This window comes from Rhinolophus hipposideros (assembly GCF_964194185.1).
Source record: "Rhinolophus hipposideros genome assembly, chromosome: 24".
Lineage (NCBI taxonomy): Eukaryota > Metazoa > Chordata > Mammalia > Chiroptera > Rhinolophidae > Rhinolophus > Rhinolophus hipposideros.
In genome coordinates, this window is record NC_138070.1 from 14,413,674 (window position 1) to 14,440,234 (window position 26,561).

At 44.3% G+C, this 26,561-nt stretch overlaps 1 protein-coding gene across 5 annotated transcripts in view; it reads left to right on the forward strand.

Annotated features, from left to right (window-relative positions):
- The first annotated feature begins 4 nt into the window (after window positions 1-4).
- The window catches only part of SART3 (spliceosome associated factor 3, U4/U6 recycling protein), a 31,272-nt gene continuing 4,715 nt past the window's right edge, over window positions 5-26,561 (forward strand). For 2 of the 5 annotated variants that reach the window (XR_013992538.1, XM_081037820.1), the window contains exons 1-15: window positions 1,052-1,601; window positions 9,385-9,511; window positions 9,795-9,899; window positions 12,993-13,177; window positions 14,263-14,368; window positions 15,613-15,737; window positions 19,421-19,576; window positions 20,299-20,437; window positions 20,933-21,040; window positions 21,715-21,792; window positions 21,913-21,971; window positions 22,913-23,022; window positions 23,970-24,082; window positions 25,020-25,096; window positions 25,673-25,841. Coding sequence is in view for 3 of the 5 variants with exons in the window: in XM_081037820.1 (XP_080893946.1) it covers window positions 1,290-1,601; window positions 9,385-9,511; window positions 9,795-9,899; window positions 12,993-13,177; window positions 14,263-14,368; window positions 15,613-15,737; window positions 19,421-19,576; window positions 20,299-20,437; window positions 20,933-21,040; window positions 21,715-21,792; window positions 21,913-21,971; window positions 22,913-23,022; window positions 23,970-24,082; window positions 25,020-25,096; window positions 25,673-25,841 (1,969 nt within the window). In the remaining 2 variants the exon portion in view is untranslated. Of the gene's footprint in view, window positions 1,602-2,157; window positions 2,177-9,384; window positions 9,512-9,794; window positions 9,900-12,992; window positions 13,178-14,262; window positions 14,369-15,612; window positions 15,738-19,420; window positions 19,577-20,298; window positions 20,438-20,932; window positions 21,041-21,714; window positions 21,793-21,912; window positions 21,972-22,912; window positions 23,023-23,969; window positions 24,083-25,019; window positions 25,097-25,672; window positions 25,842-26,561 lie in introns of those variants that run through there. The other 3 variants (XR_013992537.1, XM_081037821.1, XM_081037822.1) reach the window with 3 other exon arrangements.

Sequence of the window (26,561 nt, forward strand, 5' to 3'; positions counted from 1 at the left end):
GCTCGGAGCGGGAAGGTCTGAAGTCGCAGGAGGGAGGGATTGTTCTCCGTGCGGCGTTGGGATTAAGAGCGCTCGGGCGGGGCTGCGGCGCCCGCGTTCGCCTTCCTGAAGCCCGAGGCCGGAATGCGGCGCGTAGGATCAACCCGTGCGCCTTTCTGAACCCTGATTTGCGGCTAAGGACGCTGAGGTTCAGAGCGGTTCAGCAACTTGTCCAAGGTTGCTCAGAGCCACGCATTTGGGATTCCAATTCGGACAATGGCGAGTTAGCATCCCGGTGCCGCTTCTTCCTGGTTGTGGGACCCTGGGCAGATGACCTCAGCTCTTTTAGCCCGTATCTTCTCTTTTTACTTTTAGAATTGTAATTCAAGGACCGTTCTTTCATGAATAAATGTGTGTTGAGTAGCTACCATGTGTCAAGGCGCTTTGGGGATCCAACGGCAAGAAAAAGGCATACTTCCTGCCGCACTAAGCTTGCTAACGGAGGAGAAAGACAACAAATAGACACGCCGGGACTTCCCTGCCTCCAACACGGGACTCTTAGTGGAGAAGGAAACGAACACCATGTCCTGATTTATAAAAAACGTGTTTATGCCTGTATCTACTTCTATATAAACAGTGAACTCCCAACTTATTTGACAATACCTGGCAATTGAGAGTTTCTAATTAAATGCTTCGTAATGCAATGTATCAATATCGGTTTGCAGAATATGCTCTTATAAACAGAGAAAACGCAGACGTGTGTTTAACGCCCACCGGGCACCAGGCAGTAAGTAACACGAGGGGGAGGAACCTCTTTGGGACCCGGGTTTTTCTCAAGAATGGGGCAATCGACCCCCGAGGGCTTGGAGTTTTCTCTGCGTTTCAGTGTCAGTTGATGGGAGACTTGAAGCACGCTCCAGGTCAGAGAGTCGGCGGTAAGGAAAGCGTTGATTCCCAGGATCCAGTTTGACCTTCTCAAGATGGCGCCGACCCCTTCCCCACAGTCATGACGCTCACTCCTTGACTTCCTGTAATGGCCTCCACTTCCTGTGCCAAGACCCAACTCGTGTCCGAAGTTGCGGCGGGACCCATGCCGTGTGAGGGAGTTCTGTTTCTCACGAGAACTCTGACAGGTACATAAAATAGCGTGCATTGAGTGCACGTGGAGATTTCCCCAGCACCCGAGGCTCCCGTTGTCCCTCGACGTGGGACGGGAGCCAGGTTTTGATCAGGCGCGCGCCGCGGGCAGCTCCTCCTCCAGCGGGTCTTGGGCGGCCGAGTGAAAACCCGGGAGGGCCTGCGAGCGCAAGATGGCGACGGCTGCCGCAACCTCGGCTGCAGAGCCGGAGCCGGAGCCCAAGGCGGGGCCCAAGGCTGAGGGGGAAGGGGACGAGACGACGGCGGCTAAGGCGAGACGGAAGGTGTTACCGCGGGCGGTGGCCGCCGCGCCCTACAAGCCCCCGGGGCCAGGGAGGGACCAGCAGGAGGAAGGCGTGAGCGAGAGCGACGGAGATGAGTACGCCATGGCGTCCTCGGCGGAGAGCTCCCCCGGCGAGTACGAGTGGGAGTACGACGAAGAGGAGGAGAAGAACCAGCTGGAGATCGAGAGGCTGGAGGAGCAGGTGCGCGCGGGGCTGGGCGGCGGGCCCCTCCGCGCGGGTCCCCGGCCCCGGCCCCGGCCGCCGGCGTCAGCCCGCGGACCCCTCGCCACGACCCGGCGGGGAAGCCGCGCGTTCCCCGCGGTCCGGGAGGAAACGGCGGCTCCTCGGGGAGGGGGGGACGCTCTCGCTCGAGATGAGCCTTTCCTGCCGGGGGCGAGTCGGGCTTTGAACGCGGCACCGGCGCCGCGGCTCCGGCCCGAGCGCTCGGCGCGAGGGGGTCCGGGCGGCCGGGGGCAGCTCCCGTTTGTAAGGGAGACTCGCGTCCCTGGGGCAGCGCCGACGGCGAGGAGGCTCGGGGCTGGGAAGTACAGTGACCTTGAGCGTGACAGTCCTTGACCGCGACAGGCGGAGGGAAGGGAAAGGCTCGGTGTGGGCCCCTCGGGCGGAGGCCCCGGGCGGGTGCCCCACCCCCGTGCGTGCTGGTCGGATCCCCAGTTTCTGAGTCTCGGCCGCCGTGTCCGTACGTGGGGAGCAGCCATTCCTGCATCCCGCGATTGTCCTACCAGCCGCCTTTTGGTGACATTGCCTCCTGGTTTGTAAGTCCTGCATGATCCGGAGTCCCAGCAGGGCGTGGGACGTTAGCCGCAGTCCTGTTAGGATAGTTTGGGACAAGGTTAGTGCAGAGACCGCCGTGTTCCTGGAGACGTGGGCGGGGAAATCGGGAGGGAAGCTTTCGCCCGCCAGGGCTCCGTGCACCTTTCGGGGAGGGGAGGGCAATGGCTGGCTTCCCGCATTACTGTGCGGACAGGACCCCGGAGAGGAGCCGAGGACACCCGTGGGCAAGGAGCGCAGCGCCCGTCTTCCTCGGCGACCGGGGTGCAGGAAGCAGCCCCCTGAGCCACCTGTCTGCCGCCCTCCAAACACCTGCTGGTGGCTTCTGCCGGGCACTCGCGGCCGGGAGGAGGAGAGCCAGCCGCCCGTGTCTGTGGGCCACGGCGCGGGGCACAGGGCAGGGAGCGAGGGTGGAGTGGGTTCGGAGGGGCAAGCAGATGGGGCACATTTTCACGTTACAGGCGAGGAACCAGGCGCACAACAAACGATGAGATGACTTACTTGCTCAGAGTCACTCGTGAAAGGGGGGTTTTGAACTTTTCAAGGTTGTGGACCGAGTGCTCCACTGGCTACGCAATCGCGGAGTGGTGTGAGGTTGGTAACCCAGCTGCGTGCAGCCTGCTGAGTGTGAGACTCCGTGTCACGGCCTCTCTGGCAGTAACATTTTTGTTAACGTGTGGAAGCGTAATATCCTCCGTTAGTACAGCTCATCCCACTCGTCATCACGTGTAAATGTCAAAGGAACCACTTGGGATGGGCAGGTGGTGACCATGCTTTTTATAAATGAGTGTGCCGGCGTTCATTCAGTCTTTCATTCATTCAGCAAACGCAGTGTACTGTGGGGTGCCAGGCTGTGTCCCTGTCCTGATGGAAATCTCTTCTTCAGGCTTCGGGCCTTGGGCCTTTCAGTGAACCATTAGCTCACTTGGAGCTTACCATTCCATGAGGTAGGGGAAATGGGATTATCTTTTAGTGAAAGGGGAGCTTTGGAAGCAGAGAGATTAAGGCCAGTTTTCTAGAGAGGAGGGTGGCTCAGAGCAGAGGTCTCCTGGGTCCTGGTGATTTGCAGTTGCCCCCCGCGTCGGGCCACTGAGGTCGGGATGGAGCTCAGAAGGTAACCACACAGGAAGGGATCTGGCAAGGGATGGGGAACTGAAGAGCCTCTGGCTTTATCCTCTGTGTCCTGGGGGCTACCAATTGACCCAATTTTTCCAAACCTCTCTCCCACCGCATCCTAATCCCACAGCTTCTAGTTCCTGCTGTAACTACTCTTACGGTGGAGCATAATGAATAACTTCCAGATAGGCCCGTGAAAAACTCAGCTGCCATATTTGCCAATTCCAGTTCTCATTCCTGGGTGTATTTTATGAAAGCTCACAAGTAAGTTCCAGTGGTACCTGTCCTTGTAACAAAAGCCGAGATTTCCCATTTATTGGTGTTGGTCTTCTGAAACAGGTTATTTCAGCTCTCTGAGCCTATGGTGTCCCAGTGGGCAAAACCGTGTTGCCGTATTTCCTCCCTCACGTGTCTGTAAAGTTCCTCGCAGCGTTTGACACACGGTAGGTGCTGTGCCAAGGCCTGCTGTGTTCTCCTTTCCTGTGATTGCAGCAGTGCGTTCTTTCACCAGGCCTCTGTTTTGTCTCCACCCCGATTCCAGGGCCAGGGGGTGTGCTGTTCGGGAGTTAGGAAATCAGTTAGCACTCAGTCACCTTGTGCACTGGCTCGGCTGCCTCTGTTTAAAGCATCCTCTGAGGTTAATGATCTGAGACCAGAAAAGACCAGCGTGTGTACCCCTTTGTCAGTGCTGATTGAACTTTTTGGAAATGTCTCTTCTAAATGCATCTCCTGATGCATTTAATACACACACTTGCAGACCACCTCCCCAGATAGAGAATCTTCATTATTTGCGCCTACAAGTCAGAAATTTAGACCAAAAATCATCTTAGAGCCCGTTCCTCTACTTCAGTGACTTTTACAACTTTTTCTTTTGACCTGCACATGGTACTCACGTGAGGCACTTGCGTACACATTCTTCCCACTAACTAGTAAGGACTCGAGATCTCTCCCCTTTTCATTCTCAGAAAATGCAGTCTGACCCAGGTGAATTATGAGTGGTGGGGTGACAGGGAGAACCTAGAATGTGCGTTATTGAGGAAAGTACTTCTTCCACAAACTTTCTAAACTGTTGTTACTTGTGTGACACTCTTGACAGTTTTGAAACATCAGTGTGTTGTGACAACCCCCTTGAGAGCCAAAGATTTACTCCAGCGCCTGCCTGGTACAAGGGGGGAAACCAAGAACCAGTGGAGGAGGTTAGAACACTTGTGCCTTGACTGAGTCCACTCCTTTTTTAACCCATCACGTAATCATGGGATGGGTTCAGCTTGTCAGGTTTTATAAATCACAAGCAGGAGAACATTGCTGGAAGTTTTAAGATTTTTAAAAGAATCAATAGGTCATGCTCTTACCTGTTCCCGATTCTTCTTTATCTTTTTGTATGTGAATTGAGACATACAAACACTGTTCATATCTGTGCATTATCAAGTGTGGTAGTCAAAGGGATACCACTTACGCCACCACTTGTCTTAGGAGTTAGAACTTCTTCGGTGCCATTTCATGCACCTGTGGGCTTCTCCCCTATTCCATTGTCCTGTCTTTACCCTCCTCCTTTGTCCTTCCTAAAACCTGGGTAACTACTTTCTTGAATTTCGTGTGCTTCCTTCTGTTTAAAAATATCTATAGTTTTATCACCAAAGTATGTGTCCTTAAGCAATGAATTGTCCAGTTTTGTTTGTTTTTGAGCTTTTTAAACAGTGTATCAGGCTATACATAATCTTCTGGGGCTGCTTTCCACCCAGCAGTGGGTTTCTGAGATTCATCCGTCTTACTTGTGGCTGCAGTTCATTCATTTTGACTGCTGTATATTTAGTGTACCACTGTGTGAGCTAGCCCACAGTTTATCAGTTCTTATGGCATTTGGATTGCTACCGTTTTTTTGTTTTTCCCCCCTATTACAAACAAAATACAGGTGCATTGTTACTGTTGAACTGTGCTACTATTGAACATACGGTGGGGGGGGGGTGCCAAAACAATGTATACAAGTGGACACTTCGGTCAACATTGCTCAAGCAATAGTTTGCCATAATCAGAAGTATCTGGATGCTGATGGGAACCACTGTGAGCACCTCTTGTCATTTCAGAAATCAAACGTGACTGGTAGTCATCTTTTGTCATCGGTATATATTGAGTATTACAATTTTAACAGTTTTCCCCTCTTAAAAATGTATATACAATTTTTTTGGCACCCTCTGTATAGAAGAGGGTCTCTAAGTCAGTGTTTTTCAGATAGGGGTCATGATCAGGGGTCATGAATTCGTTTTAGTGGATACAACCAGTGCCCCCTCTGTCATCTATTTTTTGTCTGCTTAGGTTTGTTTCTGAGCACTTCAGTTGGTCAGTTTGTCTATTCTGTGTCAATTTCCTGGTCTAACTATTGCTGAGACTTGCTACCTGGTAAGACAAATCTTCCTTTGTGTGTTTTAATGCAGTAGCCACTGTCTATTAAGAGTACCTTGTTAGATGGCAGATGTTAATTGGATGAAGTATAGGTAATCTGCTCTCTTTGGAGAGGGAAATATTTATTGCTGAAATGTTGTGGCAGATGGAAGAGTAGATACTAGTCTAGTCTCCACGTCGACTTACAGTAACCCCATGCCCCAACTTGTGTGAAAGCTTTTTTAAGAAGTTAAACTTTTCCTTTTGAGATAAGTGTACGTTTCCCTGCAGTTCCTGTGTACCCTTTACTCAGTTTCCCCCAATAATCTTTTGTAAAACTATAGTATCATGACCTAGAGTGACATGGATACGGTCACCACACAGATGGGTCCCCTCACAAGAATCCCCTCCTGTCGTCCTTTTATGGCTACAGTTCCTGACCTTGGGCAGCCAGTCATCCGTTCTCCACTTCTGGGATTTTGTCATTTCCAGAAGGTTGTCTACATGGATTCGTGCAGTTTGTAACCTTTTGGGATTCGCTTTTTTCACTCAGTATAATTTCTCTCATGATCCATCTGCATTGTGTGTGTATTAGTTCATGCCTTTTTAATGGCTGAGTAGTATTCCATGGTGTGGGTGTGTCATGGTTAATCATTCACCCAGTGAAGGACATCTGGTTGTTTCCAGTTGGGGCTATTGGCAATAAGGCTGTTACGAACATTCACCTGAGGTGTTTGTGTGAACGTAGGTTTTATTTCTCTGGGAAAATGCCCAAGGGTGCCCTTGTTGGGTGATAAGGCAGTTGTATGTTGAATTTTATAAGAAATTGCCAACCGTTTTCCAGAGTTGCTGTACCCATTTTGCATTCCCATCAATGTATGAGCGAGCCAGTGTTGTTTTGTTTCTCCAGCATTTAGTATTTTTTATTTTAGCCATTTAGTCACTACTTTTTATTTTAGCCATTCGATTAGGTGTATAATGATATCCCATTCTGGTTTTAATTTGTATTTCCCTGATAGCTAATGATGTTGAACACCATTCATATAGACCTATCAGCCATCTGTGTGTTCTCTTTGAATATATATGTTGGTTCATGTCTTCTGCCCATTTTATAATTGGATTCTTTGTTTTTTACTGTTGAGTTGGAATTATATCTTTTAGATATTAGTCCTTTGTCAGCTATGTGGTTTGTAAATATTTTTTTCCAGTTAATACCTTGTCTTTGCGTCCTCTAAATAGTTTTTTACAGAGAAAAACGTTTTAATTTTGGTAAGGTCCTAATTTGCTGAGAGTTTTTATAGTGAATGGTTGTTGGATTTTGTCAAGTGCATTTTCTGTGTCAATGGATGTCATGATTTTTGTTTTTTAGCCTGTTGATATAGTGGATTAGAGTGACTGATTTTCAAAGATTTCACCAGCTTTGCATACCTGGAACAAATCCCACTTAGTCATGGTATATAATTCTTTTTGTGCAGTGAATTTAGTTCCGTAACGTTTCCTCTCCACACTGTGCTACCTGTACCCCACTTACTTTCATTTGTTGTATTTTCGTTTTCTTTCAGTTCTATGTATTATAAAATTTTTTTGAGACTTCTTTGATCCATAGATTATTGAGAATTGTATTGCTTAATTTCCAAGTGTTTAGAGATTTTCCTCCTGTTACTTATTTCTACATTGATTCTATTGTGATCAGAAAATGTACTCTGTATGATTTCATTTCTTTTAAATTTGTTGAGGTTTGTTTTATGGTCCAGGATATGGTCTCAGTGAATGTTCTGTGGGCACGTGATGGGGGAAAAAAGCGTATTCTGTTAGTACTGAGTAGAGTATTCTATGTATGTCAATTAGAATCTGTTGGTTGGTGGTGGTATTGAGTTCTGTATCTTTGCTGGTTGTCTATCTGGTAGTTCTTTTAGTTGCTGAAATGGGGGATGTTGAAGTCCCCAGAATAATTGTAGATGTGTTTCTTGTTTTAGTTCTATCAGTTTTTGCTTCATCTATTTTGAGGCTCTGTTGTTTGGTGCATACACATCTAGCATTGTTTGGTGTTTCTAGTGGGTTGATTCTTTTATCATTACATGATGTCCCTTTTTATCTGGCAGTTTTCTTTGCTCTTTATGTGTTATTAATGTAACCATTTTTGTTGCTTTTTGATTAATGTTTGCATAGTGTCTTTTCCCATCCTTTTACTTTCAACCTACCTACAGACTTGAGTATGAAGTGATTTTATGTAATCAGCATGTAGTTGGGTTGTATTTTTATCCTCTCTGCATTCTCTTCCTATTAATTAGCAAGTATACTTGGACCATATACATTTAATGTAATGATTGATACGTTAGGTCTAAAGCCTGACATTTTATTTTATTTTTTTCTTTTCATATTTTGTTCTTCTGTTTCTCTTTTCTTGGCTGCCTATGGGTTACTTCAACATTTTTTAGGATTCCATTTTGGTTTATTTATAGTGATTTTTAGTGTATTGCTTTGTATAGTTTCTTAATGGTTGCTTGTATTTCAGTATATTTGACTGACGTGGTATTTGTGTTTTACCACTGAGTGCGGTGTGAAAATCTCCCTTCCATTTATGCCCCTTTGCCAATCCTATTTTAAATATCATTATTTTGGGTATCAGCTAGTCAAAATTTTTGTTACAGTTATCACATACGATTTAGAAAACTCATAAGGAGAATTTACCCACTTTTCTGCTCTTTTTGTTGTTCTTTCTTCCTGATGCTCCAAGGTTTATCACTTCCTTTCTGTTTGAAGAACTTCCTTGAGCTATTCTTGAAGAAGAGTAAGTCTGCCAGTAAGAAATTCTTCTGGTTTTCTTTTGTCTCAGATGTATGATAGCTTTTTAAGCAATTAGTTTACTATTTTTACTTTTAGTTTGAAAAGTTTCAACTATAAAAATAAACCTTTATGTACTGATCACTCAGCTTCAACAGACACCAATCTGTTATTCTTGTTTCTGCCAATATGGGTCACCCCCTCCTCCTCCACCTCCTCCCTCCCTTTTTGTTTGGTGAAAGAAAAGAGCTATTACCTATGTACCTGGCATGCGCTAAAGCACGTTACTAAATTGTCTTTAAAATCCTCACAAGAGTCTTCTGAGCTAGAACCTGCGGTATCCCTATTTTATAGATGAGAAATGAAGGCTTAGTTAATAACTTGCCTGAGGTCAAACTTTGTGTTTATTTGTTTCATTAGAATGTGTCCTGTATTTTAAAGAGAATTCAAGTATGTTCTGACAGGAATTGTAAGAGATTTGAGGTAGCTTTATGATTCTTATAAAAAGCTTCTTTTGGGAGCGGCTGGTTAGCTCAGTTGGTTAGAGCGCGGTGTTCTTAACAGCCCGGTCGCTGGTTTGATCCCCACACTGGCCACTGTGAGCTGCGCCCCCCACAACGAGATTGAAACAATTACTTGACTTGGAGCTGACGTCCTGGAAAAACACTTAACTGAATAAAAGTTTAAAAGAAAAAAAAAAAAGCTGCTTTCATTGATTTTTTTTTTTTTTTTGCCCCCTTCCTTTTCCGGGGGGGGGGGGGGGTAAATGTTGCCTTTCTGTTTCAGAGGCTCTCCCAGATAGCACATTTCTTTTGTTTGTGGCAGACATGTGCGTTGTCACCAGTGGTGAAAAAAACTAAGTCATTTTGATGGTGGCATTTTAATTTTCAATTTCTTTGCCCTTTCCTTTTAGCTGTCCATCAATGTCTACGACTACAACTGCCACGTGGACCTCATCCGGCTGCTCCGGCTGGAAGGGGAGCTTACCAAAGTGAGGATGGCCCGCCAGAAGATGAGTGAGATCTTCCCCTTGACCGAAGGTAGGTAACACTTCACCAGCCTCACTGCTTTTACAAACCCAGAATTTGCAAAACATAAAATGCCCAACTGGTGTAGGATGTTATGATCTTTGTGATTGGATCTTATTTAGAAGTATAAACCTTCGATGTGCTCGGTGCAGGTGTTAAGAATTGTTTCTGTGAACTGTGCCAGCTTGTGTAAGATGGATGAAACGTTTGCGTGCTGAGGACGCGCAGGAAGATTCCTGCTTTCCGCCCTCCCCTTGGTGAGGGAGGCGGTAACGCAGGACGTGTTGTCTTGCAGAGCTCTGGCTGGAGTGGCTACATGACGAGATCACCATGGCCCTGGACGGTCTGGACAGAGAGCACGTGTACGACCTCTTTGAGAAAGCCGTGAAGGATTACATTTGTAAGTTCCCCGGGGGCCTTTTCCAGTGTGTCTGGCCGTGTCATTTATGTAGCCCCAGCCTCTGCTGTCGCGGGTCGTACTGTGAGATGCTGCTGCCCAGAAAAGTGAGCATTATTCTAGCAATCGGAAAGATGGGAGTTCAGTTATTATCATTGTCTGTGGTTTTTCACTGAGGATATTTGGTTTTAAAATACAGGCACACCTCGTGGTAGTGTGCTTTGCTTTATTGCGCTTCACAGATAATTGCATTAAAAAAAAAAAAAAACAAATTGAAGGTTTGTGGCAATCCTGTGTCGAACAACTCTATGGGCGCCATTTTTCCAACAGTCTCAGGAAAGTGTTTTTTAATTACGGTATGTACATTGTTTTCGTAGACACAATGCTGTTGCACACTTTATAGACTATAGAGTGCAAACATAATGTATATGCACTGGGAAACCAAAAAGTTTGTGTCACATGTGTTTATTGCAACATTCGCTCTATTGCGGTGGTCTGGAAGCGAACCTGAAGTATCTCCGAGGTGCGCCTGTATAAATAGAAGAAATGTTTGTAGTAAGTGAACGAATACACTCATAGGAAGAACTTACATGGTATTTCTATATGACTGAAGATCACCTTTTACACATTGCAGGGTTTTTGAAAAGTTTTGGACAGAATGAGTTTTTTTTTTTAAATCTGAAAAAACCCTTTATTTTGAAATAATTATAAATTTACAGGAAATTGCACACATAGCACAGAGAAGTCCTGTGTGCTCACTTCATCCAGTTTCTCCCACTATCTTGTAGCTAGAGTACAAAACAAAGCCAGGAAATTGACCTTGGTATAATGTGTGTGTGTGTGTGTAGTTCTGTGAAGTTTTACACTGTGTGTAGATTTGGGGAGCCACCCCTGTCATTGAGGTACAGAACCCTCCGTCACCCCAGAGGTCTCTCCCTGGTCTGCTGGTGCGGACGTTTTACCTGTGCAAGTGACGTGTAGATGCCTAACTTTCATTGAAGTCCCTTTACCCTTTACCCTGTGGATTGTGTAATTCTCTAAATATTTTCTCTACATACATTGGACACCACATCAGGCAACGCTATGGACAAATTGTTTTTAAAAAGCCTTAAAAAAATCCCCCCTTTTACATCCAACTACCTTCTTCCCTGACTTTCCTCACTCAACACTGTGGGCATTTTCCCCCTTACGAGAAGCATCGGTACGTAGAAGATCGACCGCTCCGAGGGAGGGGATTTTTCATGTTCCTTTACCAGCCAAGAATTGATCAAGTTTTTATTTTTCATAATTTGAATAATGAAAATAATAGGTGTTTTGTGAATATAGTTATAGTGAATGTGCTTTTAAAAGCTCTCCTTGGGCCTCGGCTGCCCACGTGGCCTCTTAGAGTCTGACAGAATTCCAAATGCATGACATTCCCATGTTTTCTGCTGATCCTGTTCCTCCTTTATTCATGTCTCCGGGTCATCATTAGCAGCAGCAGTTCTCTTCCTCTAAGGATGTCTTGTCCCTCCCCCGGCTGTCATGGTTTCCAGTCCTTTATGGTTGTGTAGGAGGCCTAGTCATCTCTGCTGTCACGTGGTGCTGATGGCAGTATGCCCTCCCTTCCCACCAGCTGCGTCAGGGCTGCTGTGGGTCAGGAAGCCAGATAACCACGCTTCAGAGATTATGTCTCATAAGGAGTTTTGAATAGGAGCCCACGGGGTCCTCGTGTTATTTTCAGGAGCTTTAGTGGGTGGAAATTGCGTCACTTGTTTTGAATGTTCAAAAGCCACGTTTCCCTGCTTCTTAGTTTTGAACTATGTTTTTGTGCATTTGAAGATACCAGGTGTAGCCCTCTGTCATTCCTCAGCATGGACTCAGTACTGACGTCAAGCTGTGCAGGAGGTGGTCATGGCGCCTCTAACAGCATATGGCTACACTCCTCTGGCTCTTCAGAGATTGTGAAAATCAGGCTCCTCGGTCTTTGGAGGAACCTTGTGCAGAGGCTTTGTGCCTGTGTTGGAACCTGGGATCTAGTGACACATCCTTTTGTTTGCCTGTCATAGTCATTGTGGCCTCTGCACCCTTAGGTTTTGTACGGTAAAACACTGCTCAGAATATTTGCCCGTCTCTAGATGATTTAAATGTTGGGAGAAGCCACGATCTAATTTATTGAAAATGACCCTCTCTTAGAGGAGCAGCTGTGTCATAGCCCATCTGTAAACTTGACTTACGTTCACTAAGGGCTTCAGCTCCAAGAGCTAGCTTATTTGCATTTTTATTTTGCAGCCCATCTAGCAGCTTTATGTTGGTGAGTGAAAACAGAGTGGCTTTGTCTAAGTTCTTGAAATAAACCTACTTCAGTGATAAAGCAAACGTCAGGGAAACAAAAGTTCAAATGGACTTCTTTATCTTTTTAGTATTTTTATTTGACAAGGTTAGGGTATAGGCCTCTGAAATAATTTTCAGATCTTTGAAAAATATAGACAAAATGTGCACAGTAAGAATTGATGCATGCATGAAGAATTTAATTCCTTAGTCTGGTCTTAGCTGTGGGAGTGAGTATATAAAACGTTTAAAAAACAGTGAAAGAAATAAGGCAACCAGATCCTTTTTTGTCGTTTAAACATCATTAAAAATAGACATTTAAAATAATAGATTTGTAGTAGCAGGATTGGTACTTTTAATTTTTTTCTTTCATTTTGACCAGAAGGCTTAAAAATGAATCAAGATTCAAAAGTTGAAAAATTGGAGGCTTTGAAATCTTTGTGAAGATTGACTCAGATTTGTAACTATTTTCATTGAAATCTATTACTGGAGTCCTTCAGTTTTAATAAATAAACTTTATAATCATATTTTTACATATTACTACCTGGGATATACTGTTCTTGCAGTAAAATCTCAACAATTGTACTCAGTAGGAACGTTGTTTAGCTATCCTTCCGTTTCAGGCTGCAGTATTGGCATAGGTAAATTGGGACGCTTGTTGATGGTGCTCTGGTCCTTTTTGCATGAATGAGTACTTTTTTGGTGGGCACGTTTCTTTTGTCCTGCATCAGTTTTGATATTTGGGTGTTTTACATCCCAAACTAATAGAACACTTCTCATTTTTAGGTCCAAACATTTGGCTGGAGTATGGCCAGTACTCAGTCGGCGGGATTGGTCAGAAAGGTGGCCTTGAGAAAGTCCGCTCTGTGTTTGAAAGGGCTCTCTCGTCCGTCGGTTTACACATGACCAAAGGCCTGGCCATCTGGGAGGCTTATCGGGAGTTTGAAAGTGCGATTGTGGAAGCTGCCCGGGTGAGTGACCCTGTCTTGTGACCAGTGCTTCCCTTGGAATAGTCGGGGCTGTCCTTCTCCGTGTTCCTTGAGGGACACAGTTAACAGAATGATCTTCACCAATTTCTTAGCGTGTGGCCAGTAAAGTAAGTGAAGTTAATAGTCTCTGTGGAGTAGCAAGAATGACGTCTTTGACTATAAAGCAGATGACCCTACAATTTGTTCCGTATGGTGAAAAATACTGTTTTAGTTACTGGTTCCAGGATAATATAGAAGCGTAACCCCGTCACCTCCCACCCCCAAATCGTGTCTAATAGTAACTGCGAGAGATTTGTCCCCAAAATAATTGCATTGTTTACACTGCAAAGTATGGAATTTTATAGTCTCCTTTGTGCCACTTCTCCACTATGTGTGCACACAAAGGTATTATTGGTACATACGAAGCCCTCTACTAGTTACATTATTATTATTATTAAAGTGGCCTCGTCCCTTCTTGGATCATGTCCCTGTTGAAAGTCGGCCGCGTGCCTCCAGTGTGCCCTAAGGCATCAGGGCTGACTCCGCTGGCTGACATTTGTGGCTCCCTCTCGGAGCACACGTAACCTGCATGGCCTCTGTCCCACACTCCCCGCAATATTCTTGTACTTTTTGGCCACCGTACTTTTAAGTCATGATGTTCCTTCAACTGGGAGTCAGTTTCCTTCTCTCACCACCTCTGGAGAGCCTGCAGACACACCCCAAATACCAGCTACGCCAGGAATCTTTCCTGGTTTCCTCCCTTCATAACAATAAAACTTGGCTCTGAAAAGCAGCCGAAAGCAAGCCACCCTTTGATACTTTGCTTTGATGACACTTAGCTTCTGCCTCATTATAATGCTTTCCATACGTTTCTTATATTCCTTCTTGATTTCTCCGCTCCATCATTGGTAGCAAAGATAACATTTATTTTTGTACCTCTTGAAGCATTTGGCACAATGTATAAGAGGTCACAAACATTTTTTTAGTTTGGACTAAACATTTTTTAGTTTGGACTAAAAATGTGTTGAAATAATTTTTGAAGTAGGAAGAACCAAAGTTTGTCATTTACTACGAATTTGCTTCTTTAGCCCATAGCTGGCTTCCTTTCCCCTTTTGACCGGGACCAAACCTTTGATTCACAGCTGGAGAAAGTGCACAGTCTCTTCCGGCGACAGCTGGCGATCCCACTCTATGGTAAGAGAAACTGATACATCAACAGCCAGCCCTTTGTGGTTTTTAAAACGCTTTGGGGTATGTCGTGTAATTAGGCCTTTCCCAGCGTCCCGTGAGGCAGGTGGAGCCGGCATTCTTACTCTCGGGTAGAAATGTGTCTTGAATTGTTAATACTCAGGTGGGTTATGAGGGTCACGCAGGACTGGAAGCCAGACTTCCTGACTCCTAGTTTCCTGTATTACAACATTGTCGGAGAGGCAGAGATAGGGTCTTTGAAAGGAATTGGGGAACCGACACCCCTCCCACTCCCCCCCGCCGCCCCGTATTTTTTGGGAAAACTATATTGAATCGGAGTTCCAGTCTGAGCATTTTCTCTTCAGGAGTAACCTCTTCCGTGACAGGGTGGGGATTTTACGTGGGTCCGTATCATTCTCCGGGGTGGAGGGGTGATCTGATTCAGAAGCATTGTCGATGCGAAGTATTCATATTTGAATTTCTTGGGGGTTTGGTGAGGAGTCTCCTTTTGGGGTGAATATATTTTGGCAGGCCAAGCCTTTGCGGTTCTGGAGCTTGTGTGTGAGCAGTGCTGGGAGGGTTTTCCCCAGCCTCGCAAGAGTGTGGCATCTTGTTCCCTAGGCACAATTAGTTTTTACTTGATGCCAGGCTTATTTCTGTTTTTACTTCATGGTTTATTTGGATTTGATTTAACAAACTATAAAGTGGCTCTCCAGTCAAATCCTTGGGTGACATGCAGAAAAGGCTAGAACGGAGCTGGCTTGGAGATTTCATCTCCTATCCCAGCCTGAGGCAGCGTGGCATAGTGAACTTGAGCTAGACTACCTGGGTTCAAAACCTTGTGCTACCATTCACTGGAGACAGTTGATATAACCCTTTGCTTGTGCTTCCCCAACGGCAAAATGGGGATCACAGTAGAACCCGCCTCATGGAGTTGTGAGAATCAAATGTTGATAGATGTGAAGTGGTAGAACCTCAGAAGCACTAAGTGAGTTGTGAAAGCACTGCAACTAGTTTCATTAACTCGGATCGATTAATTAATTGACAGGGCTGCCTGGGAGGGTACTTTGAGATTGAGTCTAAAGCCAAGTCTGAGCTTCAGCGGAAGAGCTCAGGATTTGATCAGTGAGAGTTACTTTGGCCACAGATGTGGGAGGGGTTAGTGGCACCTGAGTCCATGGTTTAGTCTATGTCTGGATTGGAAAAAACCCAATGGCAAGACCCACGGGGCTGAATCCATCTTTCAATAGAAATGGAGGCAACATTTGCAGAGTATGAAGAATGGTCGGAAGACCCGATACCAGAGTCGGTCATTCAGAACTATAACAAAGCCCTACAGCAGTTGGAGAAATACAAACCCTATGAAGACGCGCTGGTAAGTGTTGGCTTCTTTTACAGTAAACTTCTCTCTGCAAACTTGTCCCGAATCAATAGTTGCAAGTAAAACAATAGCTTTGAAACTTGTTTTATTGTGAAATATATAGAGTGTATAAATGTGTACCCACACTTTACGTACTAATGATACAGTGAACATCCATGTACCCACCACCCAGGTTGAGAAATAGAACATTGCCAGTACCTTAGACGTCTCCTATGTGCCCCTCTCCCGAGAGGTAATCACTTTCCTCACTTTTGTGATAATCATTCCCTTGCTTTTCCTTGTAGTTTGACAGCCTGTGAATGTATCCTTAATTAATATATTGTTTAATTTTGCTTGGTTTTGAACTTGGAATCAAGCTGTAATTTTCTTTCATTCAACATGTTTTGGGATTTTACTTGTACCAATGAGTATACAGTTACAGTCCATTTGTTTTGCTATAAAGGTGTCTGTATGTAAACAATTTATCCAAATTCTTCGTTAGTTGGGTTGTTTCCAGCGCGTTGCTCGGAGCAGCAGTGCGCCTCCAACCGTATCTCTTGGTACGCATGGACAAGAGTTTCTCCGTGTGTACACCTAGGAGTGGAACTGTTTTCCCGGTTATCAGTTTACACTCCTCCTGGTAGTGTCTGAGATTTCTCATTGCTTTTGCTGCCCTTGGATGTCAATCTCCTTAAATTTAGCCAATCTGACGAGTCTGAGATTATTGGTTTAATTTGCATTTCCCTGATTACTAATGAAGTTGAGCATCTTTCCCCATGATATTGGCCATTCAGATTCCTTGTTTTGGTGAAGTGCCTGTTAAAGTCTTTGACTCATTTTCCTTTTGGTTTATCCAAAGTTTTTCACCCAAGTTTGTGGTTTGTCTTCTCATTTTTTAAAATGGCATCTTTTGATGGCCAGTTCTCAATGTTAATTGAATTGGATTCATCATTTATTCCCGTAGGGTTTGTGCTTTTGTTATGCTAAGAAATCTCTCTATACTCCAAAGTCATTAATATACTTTGCTCTGTTTTCTTCTGAAAGTTTATAGTTTTGAAGCTCCTGTGTAGGTCTTCATCTGGAATTGGTTTTTGTGTATGGTAGGAGGCAGGGTCCCGTTTCATTTCTCCATACGGAGAACCACTTGTTTCAGCACTGATTGATGATTCTGCCCTCCTCTCACTGATGGCAGTCCCACATCTGTCATAGATTAGCGGTCCTGTTATGTGTGGGACTCTTCCTGGCCTCTCTGTGCCGTCCGCTGGTTTATATTACATTGTCGAAATGATGATAATTTTGTAAGTCTTGATGTTAGGTAGAGTTCCAACACACCTGTCGCTCTTCAAGAGTCTCTTGGCTTCCTTTAGCTCTTAATGCTGTCCCTGAATTCAGAATCAGCTTTTCAAGTTCTATTAAAAAAGCTATTGAATTTTTTACTGGAATTGCATTGAATCTGTACCGTGTTTCCCCAAAAAGAAGACCAAGTCTTATATTAAATGTTGCTCCAAAAGATGCATTAGGGCTTAAGTTCAGGGGATGTCATCCTGAAAAATCATGCTAGGACTTATTTTCTGGTTAAGTATTATTTTCGGGGAAACACGGTAGATCGATTTGGGGAAGAATTTACACCTTTTTAATATCGAATCTTCCAAACTATGAACATGGTAGAGGCCTCTGCTGTTTAAGATAGGCCTTGTCTTTTTGTAAAGTTTTATACATTTATAAATTCATCTGGTAATCTTGAACATATGTTTTAGATGTATTTCTACGTGGTTTTTGATGCTATTGGAAAGGGTGTCTTTTTCAAGATTTTCTAGTTATTCCTGGTATATAAAATGTAAGTTGGTTTTATATTAATTTTTATCAAACTTGCTGAACTCTTGTTACTATTAATTATGGATTCTTTTGGATTTTCTGTATTGACAATAATACATACATTTTTTTAAAACAATAACATTATTTGTAAGGGGCATTTTGTTCTCTTTCTTGGTCGTAGAATGCTTTTAACTTCATTTGCTATGCCTCAGGTTTACGCCCTTGCTATCTTGGATTTCTTGTCTCTTTGTTTGGCACCCAGGGCGTCATCGTTAATTTTATATCATCCAGTCCTAGTTTGTTTACCTTCAGTACATATATGTCCCACTTTCTTTGCTCGTCCTTTGTGCATCCAGTTTTTTAATCTGGAATCACTTTTCTTTTGCTTGACGTCCACCCGTTAGAGTTTCCCACACTGGACACTTGCTGGTAACAGATTTTCTCAGTTTTTGTTTGTTTGAAAAAGTTTTACTTGAAACTTAATTTCTCAGGATATAGAATTCTAGCTTGATAGTTGTGTTCTCTCAGCAATTAAATACATCTTTCTGTCTTGCTTCTATTGTTGCTGTTGAGAAGTCAGCTGTCTAACTCTTGCTATCTTTGAAGGCAATCCTTATTTTGTCTCGGCTGACTTGAAGATGTCATTGGTTTGCTTTGATGTCCTGCAATTCCATGATCGTAGGTCCACGTGTGGATGTCTTTGTGTTTATCCTGCTTGTGGTTTGTTAGGCTTCTTGGCTATGTTGTTGGTCTCTTTCGTGGTTTAGTGAGTAAGAACACAGATGTTGAGAGCCAGGCTGCCTCCTGTTGGAACTTGAGCTCTGCTACTTACTAGCCTTCTGCCTTGGGGTGAGGACGCGTCCTCCTTGTGTTTCAGGGGCCTTCGCTGTAAGATGGGGACAGTAACGGTACGTGCCTCAGAGGATTGTTGTGAAGATCAAAGTCTTAATACATCTTAAGCCAGCAAGAGCTTACCCTTCACTTAACCACTTTCTCTAGGTGTTTGTCCTTCGTATTTCTTGTTTCCTTACCAGTTTGTTGGTGATGTTCAGGGTGTTTTTTTCATATGTAATCTAGCAGTTTTGGTTGTTTGCAATGGCACAGTGTGTCTGGGTAACTAATTTGTTGTTATTACTACTATAAACAGAGACTCTAAAACATCATTTTCTATGTTCGGGCCTGGATGCTCTCTTGTTGGTCTGCATGTGCTGCCTCACCCCTTTTCACATGTAAATGATTTCTGTATAGTTGTATTTCACAAAGCCCCATTAATGACACCCTCAGCCAGTTCAGTTTTGTTTTGACCATCCTCAGAGTGTGTCTGAAAAGAAAACAAGGTGATAAGAGGATTTTGTCTAAAAAAGACATTTGGTTGTATGACTTTGGATCAGCACACATTCAGCATGGCCTCGTCTGTCTTCTGCATGTACCTGAATCTGGTGGGAGCGATATTTGGAATGACAAGCCTGAAATATGAAATAGCACAAGGCACTGAATTACTCCTGTGTGGCAGCATTCACTGCGCTCTATAGGCTGTGAAAGTGACTTCTGTTTTGGAAGGGTGGCTAACAGTGGTCATTGGCAAAGCTGTTTCTTTTTCATTCAGTTCCGGGTTGATGGGAGATTTAAATCGCATGCAGTCTAGGGATGGATTTAGAAAAGGGTTTATGGAGCCGTGGTAGCTACTGCCATGAAGAGGCTCTTTGGACGCTCATTCTGCCCATCGAACTGTAGTCCCCATGTGCAGAGGTGCTGAGAGTGGGGCTTGGGGAGCTTGTCCTGGTGCAGCCAGCCTCACCAAAGTTTAATGTGAAGATGTGCTGTGCTTCCTGACAGTTCCGAGTAGCTCATTTCAACTTCACTGTGGTTCTCCTTTGCCTCAGTTGGAAGCAGAAGCACCCCGGCTGGCCGAATATCAAGCATACATCGATTTTGAGATGAAAGTTGGTGATCCCGCTCGCATTCAGTTGATCTTTGAGCGCGCCCTGGTTGAGAACTGCCTGGTCCCAGACTTATGGATCCGTTACAGTCAGTACCTAGTAAGATAACTGTTCTGATTTCATTGTGTGTGTGTGTGTGTTTACTAATTTGGGATCTATTTAAAGAAAATCAGTAAGAGTGCTTGGAGTTTGTTGCATGCTGCTCTTTGTTCTTTTCCTTCATCTTCCTTTTCTCTTTGTCAACTCACTTCGGAAGTTTTCCTAGTGTTTTAAGTTATTTTAAACTGATCCCTAACTGTAAAAACAATTGCATAGTCTTACTATTAAGGATTTTATAACAGGTTACGTTTTTCTTTTATCCTTTTATTATGGAAAAATGTAATCACATAAATGTAGACAGGTTAGTAAAATGAAACTTCATGTACCCATCATCCAGCTTCAACAATTACCTAACGACACTAGTCCAGTTTCAGCTATGTCCTTACCCATTTTCCCCATTCCATGTTATTTTGAAGCAAATCCAGAAATCACTGTTTCTTGGTAAAGACTTAAATGTGTATAAAAGATTTGAATCAGGTTCCAAACAAGGTCCATACGTTAGGATTGGCTGATGTCTCTCAAGGTTCTTTTAATGTATAGGTTCTCTTCTCTACCTCTTGTCTCCCCCACTCCTCCATGATATCTCTTTGTGGAAGAAGCCAGTTACGAGACATTTTTCAGGAAGTTTCCTTTTGTCAGTTGGTTGTGCTGGAAATGTCTCGTCCGTGGTGAAGTCTTAACCATAAAATTTTATCTCCTAACTCTACAATTCTTTATCGTAGGATCGGCAGCTGAAAGTAAAGGATTTGGTCTTATCTGTACATAATCGTGCCGTTAGAAACTGCCCCTGGACGGTTGCCCTGTGGAGTCGGTACCTCTTAGCTATGGAAAGACATGGAGTTGATCATCAAGTGATTGCTGGTGCGAATGTTTTTGTGGGAAGACTGAACAAGCTTTTTGTCTCAAGTTAGCAGCGTAGGGTTCTGACAACGGCATTACATCCGCATTCCCCAGAGTGGTACTTTGGGGTATTGGGTATTAGTGAAAAGAAGGGCTCTAAGTGGGAAATAAACTGGTTGTGTATTTTTGGCTTCTTAGAGCTTTTCAACATGCCGGTATTCATTGTGATTTTTCAAGAGTCGTGGTCTGTTCTCCAAACCTACTTGACCTGGAACTCTTTTATTGCAGGGTGTCTTGCGGAACGTGCTCTCTCTAGAACAGTTTGTGCAATGCTCTAGTTGCTTTTCTCTTGAACATTTCTCTCTAGCTCATTTCACTTCGTTGCATCTTATTATTGTTACTTTAAGTCATGTAGTATTTTATAGTCAGTAGAGGTGTTTCCTGATAATCTTGATAACTTTATGTTAGTTTCTTTTTGAATTGGCAACAAACTCTGGCTTTTTCTCCCAACTCCAGTGACCTTCGAGAAAGCTTTGAGTGCTGGCTTCATTCAGGCCACCGATTATGTGGAGATTTGGCAAGCGTACCTTGATTACCTGAGGAGAAGGGTTGATTTCAAACAAGGTATTTAAGTTCATGCGCTTCATATCAGAACTGAACTTTTTCTTAACATGTCTTTTGGTGAGATGTTCTGGTGGCCCAAACACATCGTGATTAGGCAAATGATGTAGACCACTCGTTGGTAACTATTTTCCCCTAAAAATTCTTGCTGTGTAAGTCTTTTGACACATCATGCTATGGATTGTAAAGGAAGAGTAATGGTCCTGATGTTTTAGGCAGCCTTCTGCCAGTGCTTCAGTCTCATTTTGTGTTTCTCTTCTCTCTCTTGTATATATCCTAAGTAGTTCTCTAAATAAGACTGATGTGTTTCTTTTAAATCTTTGAGCGTATGCAGGATCCCCTGCCTTTCTCTTTGTCCTTCTCAAACAACAAAAAAAAATAGCAACCAGAACTCGTTCTTGCTCATGCCGGGGGCCTTCAGCTATTTCACTGGCTGCGGGAGACCCCCGCCACTGGGTTCCCTGTGCTCACTTTTGTCATCGTACTTCCCGTAATGTGCTCTGCTTCACTGTCTCTTTCCCCCACTATGTGGTGAGGGCAGGGACTGGCACTTTTATTTCTGTGTCCCCAGCGTGATGCCAGGTACATAATAGGCTCCCGGGAGTTTCAGTGTAGGATTAAAAAAAAACATGGTCTGTGGTTTCATAAAGCCAAACCTCTTTTGCACTTCCTACCAGACTCCAGTAAAGAGCTGGAAGAGTTGAGGTCCGCATTCACTCGTGCTTTGGAGTATCTGAAACAGGAGGTGGAAGAACGTAAGTGTGGCCCCAACCTACTGCTTTTGTTCAGTTGAATTTCCTGTTCTCAGCTGATGTGCCTTTTCAGGCAGAGGTTTTTTTTGTCTCTGTAATAGAATTTACTTTCTGTTCTTAAAGGTTTCAACGAGAGTGGGGATCCAAGCTGCACGATCATGCAGAACTGGGCTAGAATTGAGGTAAATGGCTTTGACACACCCACTGGTTTCATCCACCTTGGTCTCGTGGTGTGGCTAAAATTGAGGCAGAATCCCAGCTGATGATCTAGGCTTTGTTAGGACTTGTGGCATTTACCTAGCTCGGTGCACATTTGTTTCTATCTTAGTGAAAATATTAGCTCCCGGGTAGAAGATGTGTAGCAAATGTCTGCATGCCAGGCATTCCCTCATTTACTTCTCCTTCCCTCAGTGCCTCCTTCGTGAGAGCATGTCAGGTGGGTACTGTGCCAGGCGCTTTCCGAGGTGCTGGGGAAATGAGCTAGAAAGGGCGCCTGCACTGGGAAAGCTTTAACCTAATGCGGAAGACAGATCATCTGACTAATTAGAGGATACAATGAGTTGAATGTTATTACTGGGCTGAGAACCTCCAGGTAAGACATGGGAGCTGCCATTAATCAGCTCAGAGAATTGTAAAATTCGAAAGTTTTATTCTCCGAGGGGGAGTCAGATCAAAGAAACATTTATCGGGTAGTTTCTAGATGGCATGTTTGTGTAATCATTTTAAAGATGAGGCAGCTGAGGCTCAGAGAGGTTAAGTAACTTGCCCAAGTCACTTAGTAAGTGGTGGAGCTGGCATTTGCTCCTAGATCTACACTGCCTCTCAAATTAAAGTTGACAAAAATAAACAGGTGACCAGCCAGCACTGTCTTAGTGCCCCTGGGCTATGACTCTTTGTTCTCAACAAAGAGGCTCAGGCGGGTACCTTGAGGCTTGTCACTGCAGAGAGGCTGGAGTGGTTGGGCTGGGCCTGTTTCCATGGAGGGCAGCCTGGGGAACGTCCAGCGATTTCCGTAGTCAGGGGTGGTTTTTTTAGGCATGTCTGTTTGAAGTATGTTTTGTAACGGTTGTGGATGTCATCAGGTTCAGGTCTTTTCCTAACGGAGCCTTCTAATGCATCTTAGGCTCGACTGTGTAATAATATGCAGAAAGCTCGGGAGCTCTGGGATAGCATCATGACTAAAGGAAATGCCAAGTATGCCAACATGTGGCTTGAGTATTACAACCTGGAAAGGTAAGGACCTGGGTGCTTTGCCAGCAGGACAGTCTCTTCAGTCTTGGCCACCTTCCTTCAGCCTGTTTCTCATTCGTGGGCTGGGCTAGAGGATCAAACATAATATTTGTGCCTGGGCTCTTGTAGCGATGTATTTCTTTTCATTTTTTTTTGAGGGGGGGAGGGTGGGTGTTGATTTTTGGACGTGAACGTTTTATTTGACTTTTTTGAAGGTATTTATTGTTTTAGTATATTTGCTTTGTATATAAAAATGTAAAATACTAAAGAGCACAGAGGAAAAAAACCCAAATTAACTGCAGTCATGGACCCAGACGTAACCATCATTAGTTAATGGTTTAGGTATATTATTTAAGACTTTTCCATGCTTAAATTGAAAAAAAAAAAGAAAGTCTAATTATAATGTATATATTATAAACCTCTAAAATTATTTTAAATAAGTGAAATACGCCTAATAACATGAGAAGATATAGAATATGACCAGCTTTTTTATTCAGTAGAAAGTGAAAGTTTCTTATAATTCCACCCCCAGAGATAACCACTCTTAATGCTTGACTGTTCCTCTAGATTAGTGGTTCTCATACTTTTTTGATCTCAGGACCCCTTTATACTCTTAAAATTTGAGGACCTCCGAAAGCTTTTGTAGATGTAAATTATCTGTTAATATTTACCATATTAGAAAGTGCAAATGGTGTTCCATGAAAACAGCTAACAACTTTAGATTGCACCCCAAACAGTGACATATTACTTCCTTTGTGACAGCCTTTGTACTTTGGTATGCAGAAGTGCTTTGTGTGGATAGTTCTGGAAGCCAGAGTCTCCTCACAAGCTAGAGTTGTGGTAGAGCTTGTGCCCCTGTGGCACTCACTGTCTGTGAGGAGACTCCCCCTCCCTTTGTGTGCCTTCTGCTTTGTGTCCTGGTGGCAGCAAGTGTTTATTTTCTGCCCTAGGGCACATGGTGACACCCAGCACTGCAGGAAGGCCCTGCACCGAGCAGTTCAGTGCACGAGTGACTACCCGGAGCACGTCTGTGAAGTGTTGCTCACCTTGGAGAGGACAGAAGGTCGGCACCCTGGGCTCTCTGCTTCTGGCTTGGAGTCTGTAAGGACAGACCATGTCTATGGCTACAACCTTTCACGTGGCACACGCTGACAAGGCTGTCACGTGCTCACCAGTGACAGCGAGTCCTCTCATGCTCCAGAAACCAGGAGGACCCTCCATCATGCAGCTCTAGCTCGGGGTTCTCACAATCCTCGGTGTGGGGCCGTCCTGTGCATTGCAGGGCCTGTAGCAGCACTAGCAACATCCCTGGCCTCTCTACCCACCCAGTACCTGTAACAATCCTCCTGTCCCCAGTCACGACAACCAAAAATGTCTCCGGACATGGCTGAGTGTTCCCTGTGGGCCAGGGTCACTCCAATTGAGAACCTCTGCTCGAGCAGGTCACACACTCCAGAGGAGCACAGAGAGGCAGACGGCGACATGAGTTTTTTGGTTATGTGTACGTCACTTGCTGAATTTCAGAGTCCCAGTATTAAGTTTCCAGTAGGCAAATGTGAATTTATCCATGGACATTAGTTGTGAAGCCCTCAGAACTTGAAATAAAACACCCAAACAACAACAAATTACAAAATACCCCACATTTATCATTTGAAGTGCTCTTAAAATTATTCCATCTTCATATAAATTTCTTGTATCGTTTGCTTTAGAATGTTTTCATAATTTTTGCCAGGGACAGCCCATATTAGATCACATTCTAGTTTCCGAGGTCTTTTTTATTAAAGGAGAAGGGTCGTTTTAAACATACCTGAAGGACTATTTGAATTCTAAAACTTTAAGCCTATACATAATAAAATCATCTTAAAATTGGGAGCTGATTCTCCATCCAGTTTTTATTGTCTGATGGGAGAGATCTCTTTTGGAGTGTGGGGAAATTAAGAAAATCTTATAATATCCTTCAAAAACCTAAAAAGTGAAAGTTTGTTTGTCTTTCTATCAAGGTACTTTAGAAGATTGGGATATAGCTGTTCAGAAAACCGAAACTCGATTAGCTCGTGTTAATGAGCAGAGAATTAAGGTAATTATGCCGTTTATTTGAAGTCTTAGGAACCTCTGATAACTCTTCTGTGTTTCTTACAATACTACTTTTCAGAAGCTTTGAGGTGTTCTTAAAAAGTGTCTTTTAGTATTTATTACAAAATATTTGAATCAATATCTACATCTATCTTGTGTTATTTTTCAGATCTGCTTAAACCTTCAGCCCAAACAATGGGCAGTGGGGGAATTTTGGCCTTAAAATTTGCTAGAATAGATGAAAAGGAATAGAAATGAGCCTCACTTCGTCTGGTGATTGGATTATAAACACCCCCAAATTAATAAGGGCCCCAGTTTGATAGATTCATTCTTTCTCTGGGTGAATAATTACTGGGGATGTTGTAAAATATAGTGTAGACTTGAGAGACAGCATCCTGGGAAGCCTGAGAAACACTGGCAGGGGAAAGTTGTGAGCGCATCTTCCTGGTTTTTCATGGCCTCGTCCTTTGACTTGGGTAAGGCGTTTCCACTCCCTGTCCCCGTCTCTCTTCTCATCACAAGTCAGTATAGTTCATGTCATCGCTGCGTCCAGCATTGCATCAGCTTCCCCATTTTCCAGGCTGCAGAGAAGGAAGCCGCCCTCGCCCAGCAGGAAGAAGAAAAGGCTGAACACCGGAAGAAGACCCGGGCCGAGAAGAAAGCGTTGAAAAAGAAGAAAAAGACCAGAGGCACAGACAAGCGCAAAGCAGATGAGGATGATGAGAAGGAGTGGGGCGACGATGAAGAAGGTAAAGCTCTGCAGCAGTTTTATTTTGGGACATCCCACCCAGCCTTCCAGAGATGTTGCAAAAACTGTACAGAGAACTTTTTTTCTTGAACCATTGGCGAACACGTTGCTAGCACGATGCTGTCACTCTTGCTGTCCCTGCCTACTCCACGCCCTGTGCCAGGCCCTGCCCCGCACAGACACCCTTGCCCGTCCCCCTGGGCTCCCTTCCCTACGCTGCCCTCTGGTGTGGTGCCCCCCTACCCCGCTTGGGCTCCCGTACCCCACGCTGTCCCTGCCTTCCCCATGTGTGGGCTCGGCTTTATCCCACTCAGGCTCCAGGATCCCAACCCCTGCTCTAGCCCCACCCTGCACGCACACTTGCCTTGCGCAGCCCCACCCATGGTTTTGACTTGGTAGCATTTTCCAGCCAGTGTTTCTGTCAATCCTGCAACTCCAGGAATGGGCAGGTGTGGGTCAGATTTATTTCAGCAAAGTTAGTCACAGTAAAGAATTTTCTCTAGACATGAAAGGACCCTACATTTTCCTAGTACAAAGTTGTCAGCCAGATATGGTAATGGAGTCATCATTCAGTTGACCTTTCTCATGCCACTTTTTGGAGCCTTCAGACATGACCGTGGTAGCTCACTGCCCTTCAGCGCCCCTGGTTTAGCGGAGTAAGGCAAATGTGATTGCAATGGCGTGCTATCGGGACCGGGGGAGATGTAGGTGTGAATTATGG